This window comes from Sphaerodactylus townsendi, linkage group LG06 (assembly GCF_021028975.2).
Source record: "Sphaerodactylus townsendi isolate TG3544 linkage group LG06, MPM_Stown_v2.3, whole genome shotgun sequence".
NCBI lineage: Eukaryota > Metazoa > Chordata > Lepidosauria > Squamata > Sphaerodactylidae > Sphaerodactylus > Sphaerodactylus townsendi.
Window position 1 is genome coordinate 78,558,284 of NC_059430.1, and position 17,971 is coordinate 78,576,254.

Below are 17,971 nucleotides of genomic sequence, written 5' to 3' on the forward strand. Positions count from 1 at the left end.
CTCTGCCGCCTGAGCTGTGGAGGCTTATCTGGGGAATTCAGATTAGCCTGTGCACTCCAACACACGCCAGTTGGTGACCTTGGTCTAATCACAGTTCTTCTGAGCTCTCTCAGCCCCACCTACCTCACAGAGTGTTTGTTGTGAGGGGGGAGGGAAAAAGAAGTTTGTAAGCCCCTTTGAGTCTCCTTACAGGAGAGAAAGGGGGGATATAAATCCAACTCTTCTTCTTCTTAATCTGTGTAGCTCACCAGAAAACAGGAGACATACACATGGTGTTATCACCAGTAGTGACGAAACAGGAAAGAGAGGGGGGGAAGTCAACAACTTGGCCCTTACAAGCCAATCTGTTGCTCAACACATTTTGCATCATTTCAACCACAACTACACAAGATGATTACTTAAGAGGTTTTTCAACAGCCTGTTGAATAAAAGTGATATAAAATGAAACTACTAAGTTAGCCCACTCAATTAAAATACTCATTTTCCCACCTTGCCCAGAGATGAAAGCATGAATAGCAAGTCCTAATTCAGTAAATATGCTTTTGGAATCAAAGTGCATTAAAACATACAAATGTTTGCCACAGAGAGAAAGACAAAGTTCATGTATTCTATTTAGAAACATATTATCTACCTGTGGCACAAGAAACTGTCCTTCTAAAAAAAATTATTTAAACTCTTAGGAAAGTTCTAAACGTGGAAATAACTAAAAGTGTGGATAGATGAGGGTCTTCACAAAGTTATATAGACAACCACTGGGAGTTTCAGATATATAAGGCTTTTGATAGAGAGGGATTCAACATGGTGCTGGATACTATGCTGGATTTCTTGGCAGGAAAATCCAGGAGATGAATAGTTTCAATGGCATAGTATTCAATGTTGTGTTGAATTGTTCCATGGGTTCTAGTAAAACAAATAGTACTGAATGTCCTTTGGTAATATCTCAGTATTCAAACTGTATCAAAAAGGTTTTCTTTTCTTCACAGCAAATAAAAAGACTGTTGGTCAGTGTATTTATTTTCCCTCCACACACAAGATTACAGGTTCAACCCCCGCATGCAAGCATGAAGGGGGAAGAAAGGATTCACTGTGAAGTGGGGTGGGAAAAGATTTGATTAACAAGTTGGCAACAATAATATGGCCTGCCCCCATTAAGGGAGATCTTACCCTGCCCCCACAACTGTTTTGTACAGTCTGACTAATTCCAGGTATCCTAAATGAACAGTGAGGAGCAGCCCTTCCTGATGCCACTTGTGGTCAACTCCTTCAAACCAACTGCCCCCTTGGACCAAACTGAGGCACACCTTCTCCTTGTAAATATGCCTTACCTTAGTTGTACTAGGAAGATGCATTCAGCAACAAGGGATACTTGCATTTTAAAGCTAAAGCCGCGACACTGATAAGACACTTTCCTTATGCAATCCACCAATCAGAAAAAGAGGACACATTTTCCAGCATAGTCAGTTTCCATATTACCAAACTATACCGGATACTTCTGTAAGTAAGGGTCAAGCTATACAGAATTTAGAAAGTAGGAGGGAACATACCCAAGTACCTCACATGTAAAAGGAAGAAAACTTTTTTACATTCTTTTGATGTGCAGAGGTAAAGCTGGAATATTAAATTAATGGAGCAAAAGCCATTGGTAATAACAACTGAACACAACTTTGATGTTTAGAGGCAGTAATTCTCTTAGGAACAATGCTAGGGAGTTAATGATATGAAAAGGCTTTGGCCTTTGAGCCTTTCTGGCATGCCTTCCAGGGGCATTTGGATTGGTTTCTATGTGGAATAGGAAGCAGGATAGATGCACCACTGGTCTATTTCAACATGACTATTCTTGTGTACTAAACTATGTTGAAAACAACAGCATATGGAGAGGCATTATTTGGGGCATTATTTGGTTCCCCTCACTAATGCATTCCATTGCAGGGGAAACAAGATTCCCCTGCTTCATTCATTAACATGTACAGAGTGGATCATTGTTAGTTTGGCCCAGAGGGAACACAGAATTCAACAGAGGACTTTTTCATGGTGAGTGATAGATGGACCTTTATCCATCCTAATATTGCTTTGCCCAGTTTTTTTTTAAACCAAACCTTTCTTCCAGGTTGTGTGTGGCTTGGCAAGCCCTTGTGGGCTAACGTCAAACAGAACTTCCAGTTCAGTCCATTAAAAAGATTAACTGAAAAATGGAGGCAACTTCAGACTCAGTCACTGGGCTGGATGTTGGTGGCCAATAAATGTGTTCCCCTAATGTGCGGGAGGCGAATTATGAAAATCATTATTTCTTTCAGCTTTGGTTCCAACTTTCATGGGTATACTGTACAAACTCTAAACAGTGCCGCTAGGATGATCATGGGCAAATCCCCTATTATGCTTCCATACACAACCATGGCACTGAAACATCATTATATTGACTAATTTTCAACCACACTTCAAAATTTGGGAATGTCTCAATATTCAGAAGGCAAATGTTCTTACAGTTCTTATCTTGAATACAGAATGTATCTTATTAATGGCAAACACAGTAAATTAGGACTCAGGTTATTTAAGTAAGAGTCTTGAAGTTTTCAGTGTTACATTATGACTATCCATCCATTGCATTCTCCACTCCTTCATCCCAAGAGCACTGGGGTAGGGCAGACACACTGCATCTGATCTTCATAACAACCCTGTGTGTGGCTGGTCCAAATATGTGTGAATGACTGGTCCAAAATAACCCAGAATGTCATAATGGAGTTCAGATTTGAGCCCAGGTTTCCCAGATCTCAGCCTGATATGGCAACAATTACATCACACTACTACACACTACTTCTATTCTTTATGGTTGGCTATGGTATAAAAAACATCTTAACTTGCCTCATCTGTTTCCCCATCTTAGCCTTTCAAAGATCCCATCTGTGTAAGAGTATTATGTCTCCCAGGACTGCCCTGTTACAAGAAAGTAACAGGGAAGTCAGGTTTGTTGAGAAATCAAGTAGAAAAGGTGAACACAGGACACAGCCACTGAATGGCAGCACTATACGAGTCAGTGTCACTCCTCTGGTGAACTGCAAAGTTGCTACCGCACTAGCAAGAGGAGGTGGTTGAAAATACTCTGCTTTATTCATTTTCAGTACAAAAAAGAGGAAGAATAAAATAAAGATACTTTGTTTCTCTAAAGATAGTCCAAAGGAGATGGCTGCTATTCAGAAACCCACAAATTCCACAGGCTTTTGATGCCCCCTGTTTTGTTCAGAAGCCTGATAAAAATGAAGCTGGGGGAGGGGGAAGAAGCAACAGCTGCCAGAATTTTAAAAAGGCACATTACAACACACAAACTACCCCATGATCCAGTAAAGCCCTGAACTAGCACAGCTGAAGGGTGTGTAGAACAGGGTGACCACTAAGATTTCAAATGGTTGAGGTAAGGACTTAGTGATTTACGTAGCTTATGAGTCCCAATAATACTAAAATACAAATAATGCAACATAATAAAACTTGTAGAATGTGTTGCACAAATGGGAAAAATGATACACATAGAATCAAGCTGCATAATTTAGTCAGGTTCTTTATAGAACAAACTCTAGATTAATGATGTACATATTTATATCCCACACTTCCATCCTATATAATTACACAGACACTGGGAAAGTCTGACATTTGCCGTTCTGAGCAGAGCTGCACCCCTTCTATAACAAATTTGACCAATTCAGAAGGATGTACTTCTGAATGGAACTGCTCCGTTTGAATGGAACTGCACAGTAGAGTGACAAACCACATGTTTTGTGAGTACTCAAGGTTCAAAATCCATGGCAATTCTAATTTAACAACCCTAGGCAGCAGGGCTTGGAAAAATCTGAGATAGATGGAATGGCTTAATTCAGCTTATGTCAGCTTCATATGGTCTCACACTGAAGTATCTTCCCATTTATTTTAATAGAACATACAGGGCTTTTTAAAGAAAAACCTAAGGTCCTTTAAAATACCTGAGGGCCAAGAGGGAGTAGGAAATCTAGATAGATTCAACACTAACATCATCACCAGCTTTCATTACACATCTTTGGAAGCTACGTACGCTCAAGGAAGGAAGTGGGCATCTGGAATATCAGGCATGCAAGTGGACTGGATAACACCATCAGGTATTTTAAAGGACCTTAGGTTTGTTTTGAATCAGACTTTGAAACAGACTTTTGTGTGTAACAGACTTCCCTCTGTGATACACCTCTGAAGATGCCAGCCACAGATACAGGTGAAACGTTAGGAACAAGATCCACCAGACCACAGCCACACAGCCCGGAAAACCCACCACAACCAAACACTAGGAAACGATTTCCCACTCATTCTGAGTGTAACAGTGTCTTATATTATTGTTCTGAAGTGTGACATGAGGCTGGTCCTGCAAATTCTCCTCCATGCCATGGTCCAGACCAGGATCAACTCCTGAAATGTTAGTAAAGTGAGGGAATTCCAGGAGTAAAATGGCAGCGGCGTCCCTAGGGACCTTCTATTGTCTAGTCTGGACCTTGGACAGCACAATACATCTCTATCCAAGCCAGTGGTGAGATTCAAATAATTAAACAACTGGTTGTTTACAAGTACCATTTCAATAACTGGTTCTGCTGAAGTGGTGCGAACCTGCTGAATCCCACCACTGATTCAAGCTCGATCAATCTGTGATCACTGACACCTTAGCTAAGTAAGGATTCTGCACTCCATTTTATCATTAGAACAAATAATTTTGCCACAAGGGATCTTGTACCTGCTTTATAGCTTGCTGAAGTTTCTCCAGATTGATTTCTTTGGCTTCCTTTAGTAGTGTCCTCTCATCCATTTTTAACATAGAAACTCTATACTGACATAGCTCGACCACGACCACATCGGGCTGGACCTCCTGTATAGTCTGAAAAGAGATCACCTTTGTCACATGCTGGCATTTATTATTAAAATGCATTTCACGCAGTACCAAATGTTTAAACAATTGGAGTAAATTTGTAAGCATATAGAAGCCAATGTCACAAATCACAAGGTATTACTTCTTCCTTCCACCACTTTAGTGCTGGCTATGACTCCTCCCTGCCTCTATTCACTATCACAACAGAGTTCAAGGACCATTTTGGACTGCTGTGGAAGCCACAATGGATGCCAAAACATCTGCCTCAATGTAGGCCAGAGGTCTCTAACCTACAGCCCTCCAGATGTTTTGGACTACAATTCCCATTAGCTCTGCCAATTGGCCATATTGGCAGGGGCTGATGGGAATCATAGTCTATGAACAACTGGAGGTTTATAGGTTGGAGCCCCCAATGGAGGCCATGGGGCTCTTGCTCTGGTATTATTACTGCCTTTAAAATGTATCTGCCACTTCTCCAGGGAGCTTGAGATTGGCTTTGGAGGGGGGGGGGGCGAGGGAGGGAGGAAAGGGTATTTTAGTCTCAATACACTCAGTGGCAATGGTGTCTATGTAGATCTGGACAACCCCAAGGCAACCATGCTCTTGGGAATTAGACACAGTGATGTATGCTTTCAACCATGGTTACTCAATTCTTTTGAATAAAAAAAAATTAAAGCACTTATGCACCTTAAATAGAAAGGGTGATAATGTTTTGTGTAACTAGTTACCTTCACTACATCTCTTTTGCTGCTGTCACTGAAGTGGGCTGTGCCAACCACATACACTTTAGAACCTTCCTCCGTGGCCAGTTCTGTCACAGTACTGGGAAGGCTGGGCTTTTTCTGTCTCTTCTTCATCTTCATATCCAAAAGTATTTTTACGGCATCTGCATCAGCTACATGTATGTTAACAAAAAGACATATGGAGCTGTGAACTAGAAGGGAATGTCATAAATATCAAAATTGGAGTGGGGGTGGGAGAGATTGGGGATAAAGTAAAAAGTTTTAGAAAACTGCTTGTGCTTACAATTTTGTGTCCTGTAAAATAGCTACTTCCTTGCCTAACTTGCAGCTTCAGTGCTGTTTAAAACTGAAATCTGGAAAGGGCATGGGGAACTGTCTCCCAAGATAATCCCAACCAATCAGAGATCATATAGATACCGTATTGGATGCAGCAGCATCATGCATCTAGATTTGGCTACATAATGATGATACAAAGCACAAAGTAAGTGCAACTTTTCCTACTCTTGCTCTAAGTAGGTAGCCATTTCTGTTCTGTTTCACAGCTTTGCACTTCACTCTTTTCCTGGGGGCAATGTTTTCCACAAGACCCAAACTCCCCCAAAAAACCATTCTGCCTTAATTTAAGAAATCACAGGAATGATGCTCTGCACAGTACTTATATCATGTTACCACATTCATATATTTCTCAAGATTTCTATACAGTAGAAATATGAACTAACATCGATATATGTTATATACCTTAGATATATGAACTAACATAGTAGTTCAATGCCATGAGTCCTAGCATGGATATAACTCAATAGGGTAGATGCAATGGTATTAAAAATAACAGAAGGACTTATAGCCTTCTAAGGAGCAGCAGTGGCGTAGGAGGTTAAGAGCTCGTGTATGTAATCTGGAGGAACTGGGTTTGATTCCCAGCTCTGCCGCCTGAGCTGTGGAGGCTTATCTGGGGAATTCAGATTAGCCTGTACACTCCCACACACGCCAGCTGGGTGACCTTGGGCTAGTCACAGCTTCTCGGAGTTCTCTCAGCCCCACCCACCTCACAGGGTGTTTGTTGTGAGGGGGGAAGGGCAAGGAGATTGTAAACCCCTTTGAGTCTCCTGCAGAAGAAAAAGGGGGGATATAAATCCAAACTCTTCTTCCTCTTCTTCTAAGTCCATTGAAGTCAATAGGCCTAAGCCTAGAAAGGTGTGGCTTGGTCTAGCATAGCACAGTTATTCAAACCCAACACATTGTGTAAAGACAGAACTCCTAGATTGTATAAAAGCCTTTCTTCTTGCACTACGGTTGTTAACACATTCGTGCGCTACTTAGTCCTGTTTTAAACAAGGCTTAAGAAAGAAAAAACCCATTGCCAGGTTAAGAGTGAACACATACTTATTTCCTGAAATGCACTGGATTTTTTAAACTATCAGAAATGCCCTACTTAATCTAATATGAACAACAAAAGTTTCACTGTTAAAAACTGAACTCTTCCTACACAAGGTATTAAAATCCAATGGATGTTGTGATAAAATGTCTAGCAAATTCAAGAAAGTACCCCAAGTCATACCTTGATTAATTTAATTGATTAAGTACTTTACTTGATTAAGTACCCCAAGTCATATCTTGATTAAACTGAACCCTCTGAATGACACTGTTTCAAAAGCACAAAGTCAGAAAGATGCAGTCCTTAGTCTGTTGATATCCTGACATGGCTGTGAACTTCACCAAGTGGTCTAAGCTTCTACAGCCTTCTGTCAACCTATCTCACAAGGTTGTTGCACGGAGAAAGATGAAGTTATTTATTTATTTCATTTATTTATACCCTGCATCCCCACTCCAAAAAAGATCTAAAGTGGTTTATATTGTTCTCCTCTCCATTTTATCTTTACAACTACCTTGTGAGACAGGCCAGGCCAAAAGTGCGTACCTGGCCCAAAGTCACCCAGCAAGCCTCAAATTGGCTCTCCCAGATCCTAGCCCACACTCTAACCACTACATCACACTGGTCAAAACATATGGAACATGGGCCATATGTAGAGTAACTCTCCCCTCTCTTTCTGTATAAGGGCTAATTTATTTAGGGAATGGAAGCTAAAAGCTGCCTCACATCCTTTGTTTTAGAATGAATGCTCATTAGCCTCAGACCTGGTCTGTGTATGGAACAAAATGAAATAGACTGGGCTAGATTACATCAAGCTTTAAGACTGGGCTATACCACAGTAAACATAATCACAGAGTTAGAAGGAACCTCTAAAATCATCTTGTCCAATTCCGGAACAATGTAGGAAATTCAGAAATATCCCCCTTCCCCCCCAGTGACCCCTACCTCATATCCAGAAGATGACAAAACACACACACACAACACAAAAACACTCTAGGCTCCCTGGCCAATCTGGCCTAGAAGAAAATTGCTTCCTGACCCCACAGTGGCAATCAGAATATCCCTGGGCATATAAGAAAGGGCCATGAGAACCAAGCACTGATGCCACCCATCCCGTCCTCTCTTCATGATTTGCCTGAGTTCAAAAAATCAGCATTGTCATCACATGGCCATCTAGTTCAGGGATAGAGCCAGAAGTGGGATGCAGCCTATTTGCACTTATTCGGTAGAACCGGTTACTAAAATTTTCTCAGTTCGGAGAACCGGTTATTAATGATTAACTCCACTAGGGACAAGGGGGTAATCTCTGTCCCTGGGTACAGCAAATCTCATCAAGTGGGGGATGCAAAATCGCCCCCCAGGGCCCCCTGCAGCCCCCCTGGCCCCATGGCACCCCCATGTGCGTATGAACTGTATGAAATAATACAATATATAGTAATTCTATTTTTTTTTTTGTTCATTGGTATAAAGGTTGGGAAAGTATTATAGGTAAAGATTTTTAATTTTCTCTTTTACCCTTGAAATTTATATTGGAAAGAGAGGAGTTTAAACTACTCTTTTAGATTAAGGATTTTGGATCTCTCCCTCTGTTAGTTTTCTTTCAAGTGGAATAGATAAAGTACTGATAGGAATCTGAAGGGGAAGTAGAAAGTAGGGAGGGAGGGAAATATGGGAAGGAGGGAGGCAATATAGGATGTTTTAGTTGGGGGGGTGAGAGAGATAGACAATTAGATATGTTTGTAATATGTTAACAATTGTAAACAGTTTGGTTTCTCTCCTTACTTATGCTATTATTTAAAATCAATCAATGTAATTATATAAAAAAGAAATAATACACTACCTTTCAGTATATTGCTTTTTTAATACTTTAAACAGTCATTATTTTAATCTAGAGGCGGGGTGAAGGGGAACTGCATTTGGGGGGCGCGCGCCCTGCGTCCTTGCCACGGCCCCGCCTAGGAATGCCCCACCCCCGTATGCCTGGCCACACCCCCGTCATGCCCCGCCCAGCCCCATTGGCGCCACGCCACTGTTTGAATCCCACCACCATGAGAACTTGTTACTAAAATTTTTGAATCCCACCACTGGATAGAGCCCTTCGGGGATAGGGCGGTATATCAAATTAAATACTAAATAAATAAATAAATAATAGTCTCTACTTAAAATTCTCCAAAGAACAAGAGCTCACCACCTCCTGAGGAACACTATTCCAATGAGAAACTGCTCCAATTGTCAGAAGGTTCTTCTTAATGTTTAGCTGAAAACTCTTTTGATTTAATTTCAACCCGCTGGTTCTGGTTTGACCTTCTGGAGCAACAGAAAACAACTCTGCACCATCCTCTATATGACAGCCCTTCGTTGCTTCATATCATCTCTCAGTCATGTCCTCTCCAGTTGAATGTCCTCCCACAGTGTGGTATAGTGATTATGTTGGACTGGGATCTGGGAGATCCAGGTTTAAAAAGCAAGACCTGCTGAGGAAGAGTCAGCATGGCTTTTGCAGAGGCAAGTCCTGCCTTACAAACTTACTAGAGTTCTTTGAGGGTGTAAACAGGCATGTGGATAAGGGGGAACCAGTGGACATTGTCTACTTGGATTTCCAAAAGGCTTCTGACAAAGTTCCGCACCAGAGACTGTTGAAAAAACTCAGCAATCAAGGAATAAGAGGGGAAGTCCTCCTATGGATTCAAAACTGGTTGAGAAACAGGAAGCAAAGGGTGGGTATAAATGGGAAGTTCTCACAATGGAGAGATGTAGGGAGTGGTGTCCCCCAAGGATCCATTTTGGGAGCAGTGCTCTTTAACTTATTCATTAAATGACCTGGAAGTAGGGGTGGGTAGCGTGGTGGCCAAGTTTGCAGATGATACCAAATTATGTAGGGTGGTGAGAACCACAAAGGATTGTGAAGAGCTCCAAGCGGACCTTGATAAATTAGGTGATTGGGCTAAGAAATGGCAAATGCAGTTCAATGTAGCTAAATGCAAAGTGATGCACATAGGGGCAAAAAATCCAAACTTCACATACACGCTACAAAGGTCAGTGCGATCAGTCACAGACCAGGAAAGGGATTTGGGTGTCTTAGTTGATAGTTCCATGGGAATGTCAACTCAATGCATGGCAGCTGTGAAAAAGGCAAACTCTATGCTGGGGATAATTAGAAAAGGAATTGATAATAAAACTGCAAGGATTGTCATGCCCTTATATAAAGCAGTGGTGCAACCGCACTTGGGAGTACTGTGTTCAGTTCTGGTTGCCACATCTCAAAAAGGATATCGAAGAGATAGAAAAAGTGCAGAGAAGGGCAACGAGGATGATTGAAGGATTGGAGCACCTTCCTTATGAGGAGAGGCTGCAGCGTATGAGGAGAGGCTGCAGCGTTTGGGACTCTTTAGTTTGGAGAGGAGGCATCTGAGGGGGGATATGATTGAAGTCTATAAAATTATGCATGGGGTAGAAAATATTGACAGAGAGAAATTTTTCTCTCTTTCTCACAATACTAGAACCAGGGGGCATACATTGTAAATGCTGGGGGTGGGGGGGGGATTAGGACTAATAAAAGGAAACACTTCTTCACACAACGTGTGATTGGTGTTTGGAATATGCTGCCACAGGAGGTGGTGATGGCTACTAACCTGGATAGCTTTAAAAAGGGCTTGGACAGATTTATGGAGGAGAAGTCGATTTATGGCTACCAATCTTGATCCTTTTTGATCTGAGATTGCAAAAGCCTTAGCAGACCAGGTGCTCAGGAGCAGCAGCAGCAGCAGGCCATTGCTTTCACATCCTGCATGTGAGCTCCCAAAGGTAGGGCACTGCGAGTAGCAGAGTGCTGGACTAGATGGACTCTGGTCTGATCCAGCAGGCTCTTTCTTATGTTCTTATGTTCTTAAATCCCCACTCTGCCATAGAAACTTGCTGGGTCTGGGAAAGTCACATGATCTTAGTTGTCAGGAAAAAATGGAAGGGTAGAGAACAATACAAGCTGCTTTGACTCTCCATTAAGGAGAAAGGCAGAACAAAAATGAACAAATGAAGCAAAAAAAGTACAGCACAGTGGGGAGAAAAGTTTTAGTCCAGCCCATGCGCCGCTCCTCAAGTTTTCTAGTAGCCAGGAGACTGGTTTTAATGCTGGGGAGCATTCAAAACATTCTCCTCACACACAGCCTTGATTTACACAAGATAAATAATGAGGCAGCATTAATGGGTAGCATTATTTCCAACTGCAGGCAGAAAATTGCATGTTGGATCCCCCCCCCCCCCCTATTTATATACCATTACAAACAGAAAACCAGCACACCAGCAAAGATGAGAGACAAAACTCTTTCCCATACTCCGTTACTCTTCTATTGTAGTGAGTTATTTATGCAAAGGAGCACTCAAAACTGGAATCCACCATTTCTAATGGTGCAGTTCATTCTTACTCCTCAGTATTCTACCACCTCATTTCTCAGTCTGTGCAGGTCAGGCCACATGCATTAGAAGCATGACCTTTTATTAAAACTAGAACTTTCAATCAAGGGACTATTATTACACTGTGTAAAAATGTAACTTTCGAACATCCAGCTTAGGGACATACAAATATTTTGTGCTATGTCTGCAGCATCTCTTGGTCCATCTCCTTGGGCATCAGCTGAAGATGCTGGTTCTACAGCAGCCTGTGTTTAAGAATAAAAATAAGAGGGGGAGGGAGAGAATTTTAATCAATTTCTTCACATAGATCAATTTCTACACAAACCAAGAGTTGGTCAATTTAATACAGACTATAAAGATGAGGAGAGCCACTGAGGCGTAGTTGTTAAGAGTTATGGACTCTAATCTGGAGAGCCAGGTTTGATTCACCATTCCTCCATATGAAGCCTGCTGGGTGACCATGGCCCATCATAGATCCCTCAGAACTCTCTCAGCCCACATGGAGACATGCAATGGCAAACCACCTCTGAACGTCTCTTGCCTTGCAAATCCTACGGGGTGGCCTAAGTCAGCTGTGACTTGACAGTACTTTCCACTGCCAAAAATATGAGCTGTATGTAGCTTTTACAGCTTTTCACTCTCTGGAAATCTATCCTACAGGAGTAAATCTACAGTCCTGTGCAGACAACTCTCCTGCATGCCCATTCACTGAGTAAGGAAGGATTTATCATAGAAGTTAACAGGCAAAAGCATGATTTAGATGCATCAATGGTATTTATCAAATTGTGTTTTTAAAAACAGTAACATTTAATCCAAATGCGGAACACACAATTTTACTGTATAAATTCACATAACTATCAAAGAGGAAGGAGGACCTTTTAACACTGGCAGAGCCCTGAGCTTTTCATTTGCAGATTCTCCTGCTGTGGATAGCTCAGTTCTCTTGTTGAATTCATGTTACTTTCCTGCACCTCTGTCTGCTGCATCATATAGTGTGGATTGCACTGCACTCACAAACATGTAGATTTGGTGAAAGGATATTGTAGAACTTGGGTTGCTTCTAGACAAGTACTTTCAACCAACAGGCATGTAAAGCTGAGCAAGAGTACCATACTTGTAGACACAGATACATTCTTTCCCTCAAATCTCATCCAACAAAGGTGTCATGGTTTTCTTGAGAGCAAGACACAACCTTAAAGGATTGTCCACCACACTTTCCAACTTATCACACTATATTGAGGTTTTCAGTGGAATTTCAAAAGGTTTAAGGGGGTGGAATCTGGGCTTGGGTAGAAACCCAAACTGAGGTATAATGAAATAAACTGGACAAGATGGAACTCCGCTTCCAACTTAGTTTTACACCAGTCCCAGCAAAACCCACTGAAATACTGTTATGTGTTTTTACATTCAGTTATCCAGAGAAGGGAACTTTAAAGATCTGATATCTCCCCAGACCTTTAATTCACCCTTCTGTTAAACTAACCCTTCTCTTTCACATCCAGCTTCCAACTGTCCCAACTTCAGAGGGGGCAATCCTCAGCTAGTCTTCTCAGAAGTAAGCCATTTTGTTCAGATGGGATTACTGCCAAGAAAGTTCTTTTAGGATTGCAATCTAAAGTGCCACCTGTCTGATCTTAACCTCTTCCTCATACCCAGCTCCTACCTGATGTTTCAGAGAGCCACTCTCACTGGCTCCTGTATCACTGGGATAAATTTTGGTCCTTTACCTGTTACTGCAGAATTCCCAAAATTAAGGCAGATGACAGGAAAGAAAATGCTTAATTGGAAAATTCTACCTTCATATTTCATGGATGAAAAGATGCCAATACATAGGAGGAGGAGTGAGTAAACTTTGCCTGAAGGCTCAGAGCCACTTCTAAACCCAGGCATAAGTAATGGCCTAGATCAGGGGTCTGCAACCCATGGCTCCAGAGTCACATGTGGCTCTTTCAGCCTTATACTGCGGCTCTGCGTGGCCTGGATGTCAGAGGGTAGCGTGGGCATGTCCCTCCAGCCCTCCAGAGCAGCGCTGGAAGGAACAATTAGTGGAAGGGCCGAACCGGAGGTGGCTCCGTGCGTGAGGGCACCACTTTTCACATCCCCTCCACTCACCTCTCCTTCCAGCGCTGCTCAGGAGGGCTGGAGGTACATGCCTACGCTGCCCTCTGACCCCTGGAGGTTGGAGGGTAGCATGGGCATGTCCACCCAGAGCAGTCGCGATCCCCCTTCTGCCATCCCGGGCTGCCTGCTCCATCAGGCAGAGGGGGTTTCTCTGCCTGGCATCACTGCCTCCCGCAGCACGAGAGGCGGCGGCACCGGGCAGGCTGTGGCTGCTGCCACCCCTCTGCCCCACGGAGCAGGCAGCTGCCTGTTCTATTTGGGCAGAGGGAGTTTCCCTGCCCGGCACCTCCACCTCCCAGCGCTGGAAGAAAAGGTGAGTGGAGGGGCTGAACCGGAGGCGGCTCCGCACCGCCTTGGTAGATCTTCGGGGCCATGGAAAACAGGTCCAAATGGCTCTTTGGGTGGTTAAGGTTGCCAACCCCTGGCCTAGATAAAGCAGGATGCCACAATCCCAGACAAATCTAACAAATCTGGTTTTCCCCATAAGAAGTGCATGTGGCAATAAACCAATTTCCCCTCTGATATGTTACAGTATGGTTTGGTTTTCAGTTTCCACAACCCTTTAGAAATGCTGCTGAATTAACATTAGGGGATTCTTCCTACCAGTTACTTTGGATGCTGCTGCTCTCAAAACCTTACCTCTTGAGGCCAATCGCCTTGCATTGCTGGAGTGTCTTTACAACAGTCCAAGATGACCTGTGAAAAAGTACAGAAGAGAAAATATGGAATATGCAACTGACAAAACTTAAAGCATTAACTTTAATATGACCAGAGAAATACTGGCTGTTCTTCTAAAGCCGTGGTGGTGAACCTATGGCACTCCAGATGTTCATGAACTACAATTCCCATCAGCCCCTGCCAGCATAGCCAATTGGCTTAAAACATACAACTTCACAAGCACTACCTCTGAAGATATTCAGTGACAGGACTGTAGCTTGTCTCATGAAAGGTTTGGATTCTCATGAAGGTTACCCATTTGTCCAAAAGAAAAAAAAGAGTCCAATAAAGTCTGAGGTTGAATGTTTTGACCAGATGCCACTTACAGGTACATTAAGGTTGGTCACACATATGAAAGCCAGGTTTTAATCATTCCCTGTCTTTCTACCTTTTGAAAGAGAATATTCCCTTGAGAAACACAGAATGCAAACAAAGCCTCTCTTTGCCCAATTATTCAGCTGCAAAGCCTATTTTCTACCAACAGGCAGCCACACTGTAACCCCGCCCTGTACACCCTGCCTTATGAAATATTGGATTTCATATTGTTTCTCATGCTATGTGCTACAAAATGCCAGTTTCCTTGTTTGTATAGGTGGATAGCAGAGTGTCCAAGCTGAAGGCAAGCCTAAGGCAAAACAATCTGTATGCAAATCTATGAATTACTCCAGGCAATATTATCTGGACTTTACGGAGTACCTCTGCATAAAGCCTTTCAGAGCTACTGATGTAATCTAGGACCAATTGGCCCCATTGTCCCGTGAAGTAGATCAATAGATAGAGCTGCTAATTAGCTCAGCCCTGCAACCAGCATAGAGGCAAGAAACGAAACCTAATGCAAAGGGTCTCTTTTCCTGCCAAACTAGTGATCCACCCTATAAAAGTCCTGCACACCTCAAGCTCATTGCTCATTTGCTAACACAGAGCTCTCCCTTGTGGGTCTTGTTGGTGTGGAGATTACCTAATTAGATCCCTTCGCCTGGATTCAGATGCTGGTCATTTGAATCCTTGCCTTCTTCAAGGATTCAAATGACCATAACAAGGACATGCATCTTTGATTATCTCACCCTGTCAGAGTACTCCGTTAGCATAATGGAGTCTGTAGAACTCCTGAGCACCACACATCGCTAAGCTGTTTCTTTGGAAGTCCCTGATACTGTACCTTTGAGAAAACATTTCTCAAACAATTGCTGCTTCCTTGCATTTCCCCCACCTTTCAGATACAATCTCCCTAACAACAAGATCCCATCCTAAATCACTCAAGCCTCAGCTAAATTTAAATACTTAAGGCAGAGACTTTAGGGAGTACCTCTGCATAAAGCCTTTCAGAGCTACTGATGTAATCTAGACCACCAATTGGCCGCATTGTCTCCAGGAAGTACATCAATAGATGAGAGCTGCTAATTAGCTCAGCCCTGCAAACCAGGCATAGAGGCAAGAAAGCGAGAAACCTAATGCAAAGGGTCTCTTTTCCTGCCAAACTAGCGATCCACCCTATAAAAAAAAAGTCCTGCACACCTCAAGCTCATTGCTCATTAAGCTAACCCTGAACCTCCCTTGGTATTGTTGGTGTGGAGACACGAATTAGATCTCTTCAGCCTGGATTCAGATGCTTGGTCATTTGAATCCTTGCCAGCTTCTCCAAGATCTTCTTCAGCTGGTTTAGGTAGCATTATGACCCCCCCTGCTTCCCCAAATCCCAATCTATCATCCCACCTATCTTTTCCTCCCTATCTATATACTTAGGAACTGTGTGTATGTGCCTTAACATCTCACTGTGTGATTGTTTGCAACCAAAACTTATATAAAAATATTTAAACTGCAATTTGATCTTTTGTGAATTCTCTGCAGATACGTTTCAAGCTGTTTCTGGTATACATAGCCTAAAAAGATCCCTACCCAGCCTGCCTCTAGCATTGCCAAGTTGAGTTATTTTCCCCATTGCTACTTTAAGATATTTGTGTGCTGTTACACTCTTAGCAGCTGGTGGAGATTCCTTAGAAATAAGTTCACAACCTGTGAAAGCTGGGTAACAATACAGTGTATATACATTTATGCCAAACATGAAACGTTCAAAGAATGAAATCAAGTAACTTAATGACCAACTATGGATGGGGTCAGCCTGTGGCATGGGCAGCAGAAGTCTGTGTCATTGCTGGATTGGACTAGAAAGGTCCCCAGGCCTGCCTCTCCCAGGCTAGTGACAAAAGAATACCAGAGGCAAAAGTACACCAAAATTATGGGGTACATGAATAGTACACTGTGTACTATGATAGCTTTTACTTATACTTTGTTCCAAAAGAATGGCCACCATCAGTCTAATCACATAGTAGCAAACACAGATTAGTGCACCATCTGGAAATAAAAAGCAAGTCAACATCATTTAAAAAATGTGAAATACTTTTTAATAGGACATTGGTATCAGGAAGACTGAAACTCGTTACCAGATTTGCTTCTAGCTAATCATATGTGGTGACATATTAAACACCACACACACGATTAAGAATATAAACTGAAAGACAAGCAAACTCCAGTGGCCACCTAAGGAACTTGTAGAAATATGATGTTTCATATGGTGGGAACAAGCCATTATAAAACAAGTGGAAACTGCTCACTTTCTTGTACTAGCCCATTTATGAGAATTTTCTTTGACTGTAGGTTTCCACCTCCACACCCTCCCCTGCCACAAGCTTAACCTACAGACTAAATCAAAATCTTTATGGTAAGCATGTTTGTGACGATCAGTGGGCAAGCACAGCAAGATCATCCAGCTACTACGGAAATGCTCTGTCTATTGCTGGTTTACACAGTTAGCAGAACAACAGAAGTGATTACACTGGGTAGACCATGTGAACTGGCCTGATCACTGCCTAAATTTGGGGACAGCGGTTGCTTCATTTAGCTGTTCAATTTTTGCAGTCAAATCTCAATGTCAGTCATCTTTTCTTTTTAAAACAAAAATGTTTCTTAAGGGGGGCTTCTCTCCCTCCAAGAGGTCAAAACCTGTTTGTACGATAACTCCAAGCCCAAGCTGGAGATAAAACATTACAAATTTATCCTGTGAAAAGGTAACAATAATCTTTCTCCAAAATGAACCACTGTACCACTCATAAATTTCTATTTTCAGAGTCACAAATTTTCAGCACTGATAATGTTTTATGACTCACATGAAGAATTCAGATCTAAAATATTTCTCTGGCAGATATCGATTAAACTATAACTTTTGATCCACTTCTACTTAAAACAGCCCACGTTGTCAAATTCTAAATTTAAAAACACAACAGAAAAAAAGGAAATTCCCCACACGGAATATTCTAGCAACTGCACATTCATCTTTTGTAGAACACATACAAGAGGCATGTCCCCTTGTGGTCTGTTCCAATTATAATTACACCATATACGGATCAAAATCCTCTTGTTGGTAAACAATCTATAATATTCTTGAGGTAAGTAGTAGTTGGGGGCAAGAACTGCTTATAATACCGTTGTAGTACAGATTGCTCAGGCATGATGATCATAGGCAGGCAGAATCCCAGCTATCTTCTCTGTTTCAATGAATCTTGATTTACAAGAGTTTTTCACAAATTAATAATAAACAATTCAAATCATTTTACACTAAATCCCTTTCTACAAAGCTTATCCCGAGAGCTGACTTTTAAAAATGGAAACAAAAAACTCCCAGCCCTCTAAAGATTGTTGCATAACACTGAGTTAAATACCTGGAGTAAAGATTCTTTA

The 17,971-nt window shown here is 42.1% G+C and overlaps 1 protein-coding gene across 2 annotated transcripts in view; it reads right to left on the minus strand.

The window, feature by feature from the left end:
* Positions 1-17,971, minus strand: part of TRABD (TraB domain containing) — a 49,043-nt gene that overhangs the window by 16,599 nt on the left and 14,473 nt on the right. For both annotated transcript variants that reach the window (XM_048499712.1, XM_048499713.1), the window contains exons 2-5: positions 14,159-14,215; positions 11,565-11,643; positions 5,602-5,768; positions 4,742-4,882 (exon numbers count right to left, since the gene is read on the minus strand). In XM_048499712.1, coding sequence (XP_048355669.1) covers positions 4,742-4,882; positions 5,602-5,768; positions 11,565-11,643; positions 14,159-14,182 — 411 coding nt within the window. In that variant the 5' untranslated portion in view covers positions 14,183-14,215. The remainder of the gene's footprint in view (positions 1-4,741; positions 4,883-5,601; positions 5,769-11,564; positions 11,644-14,158; positions 14,216-17,971) is intronic.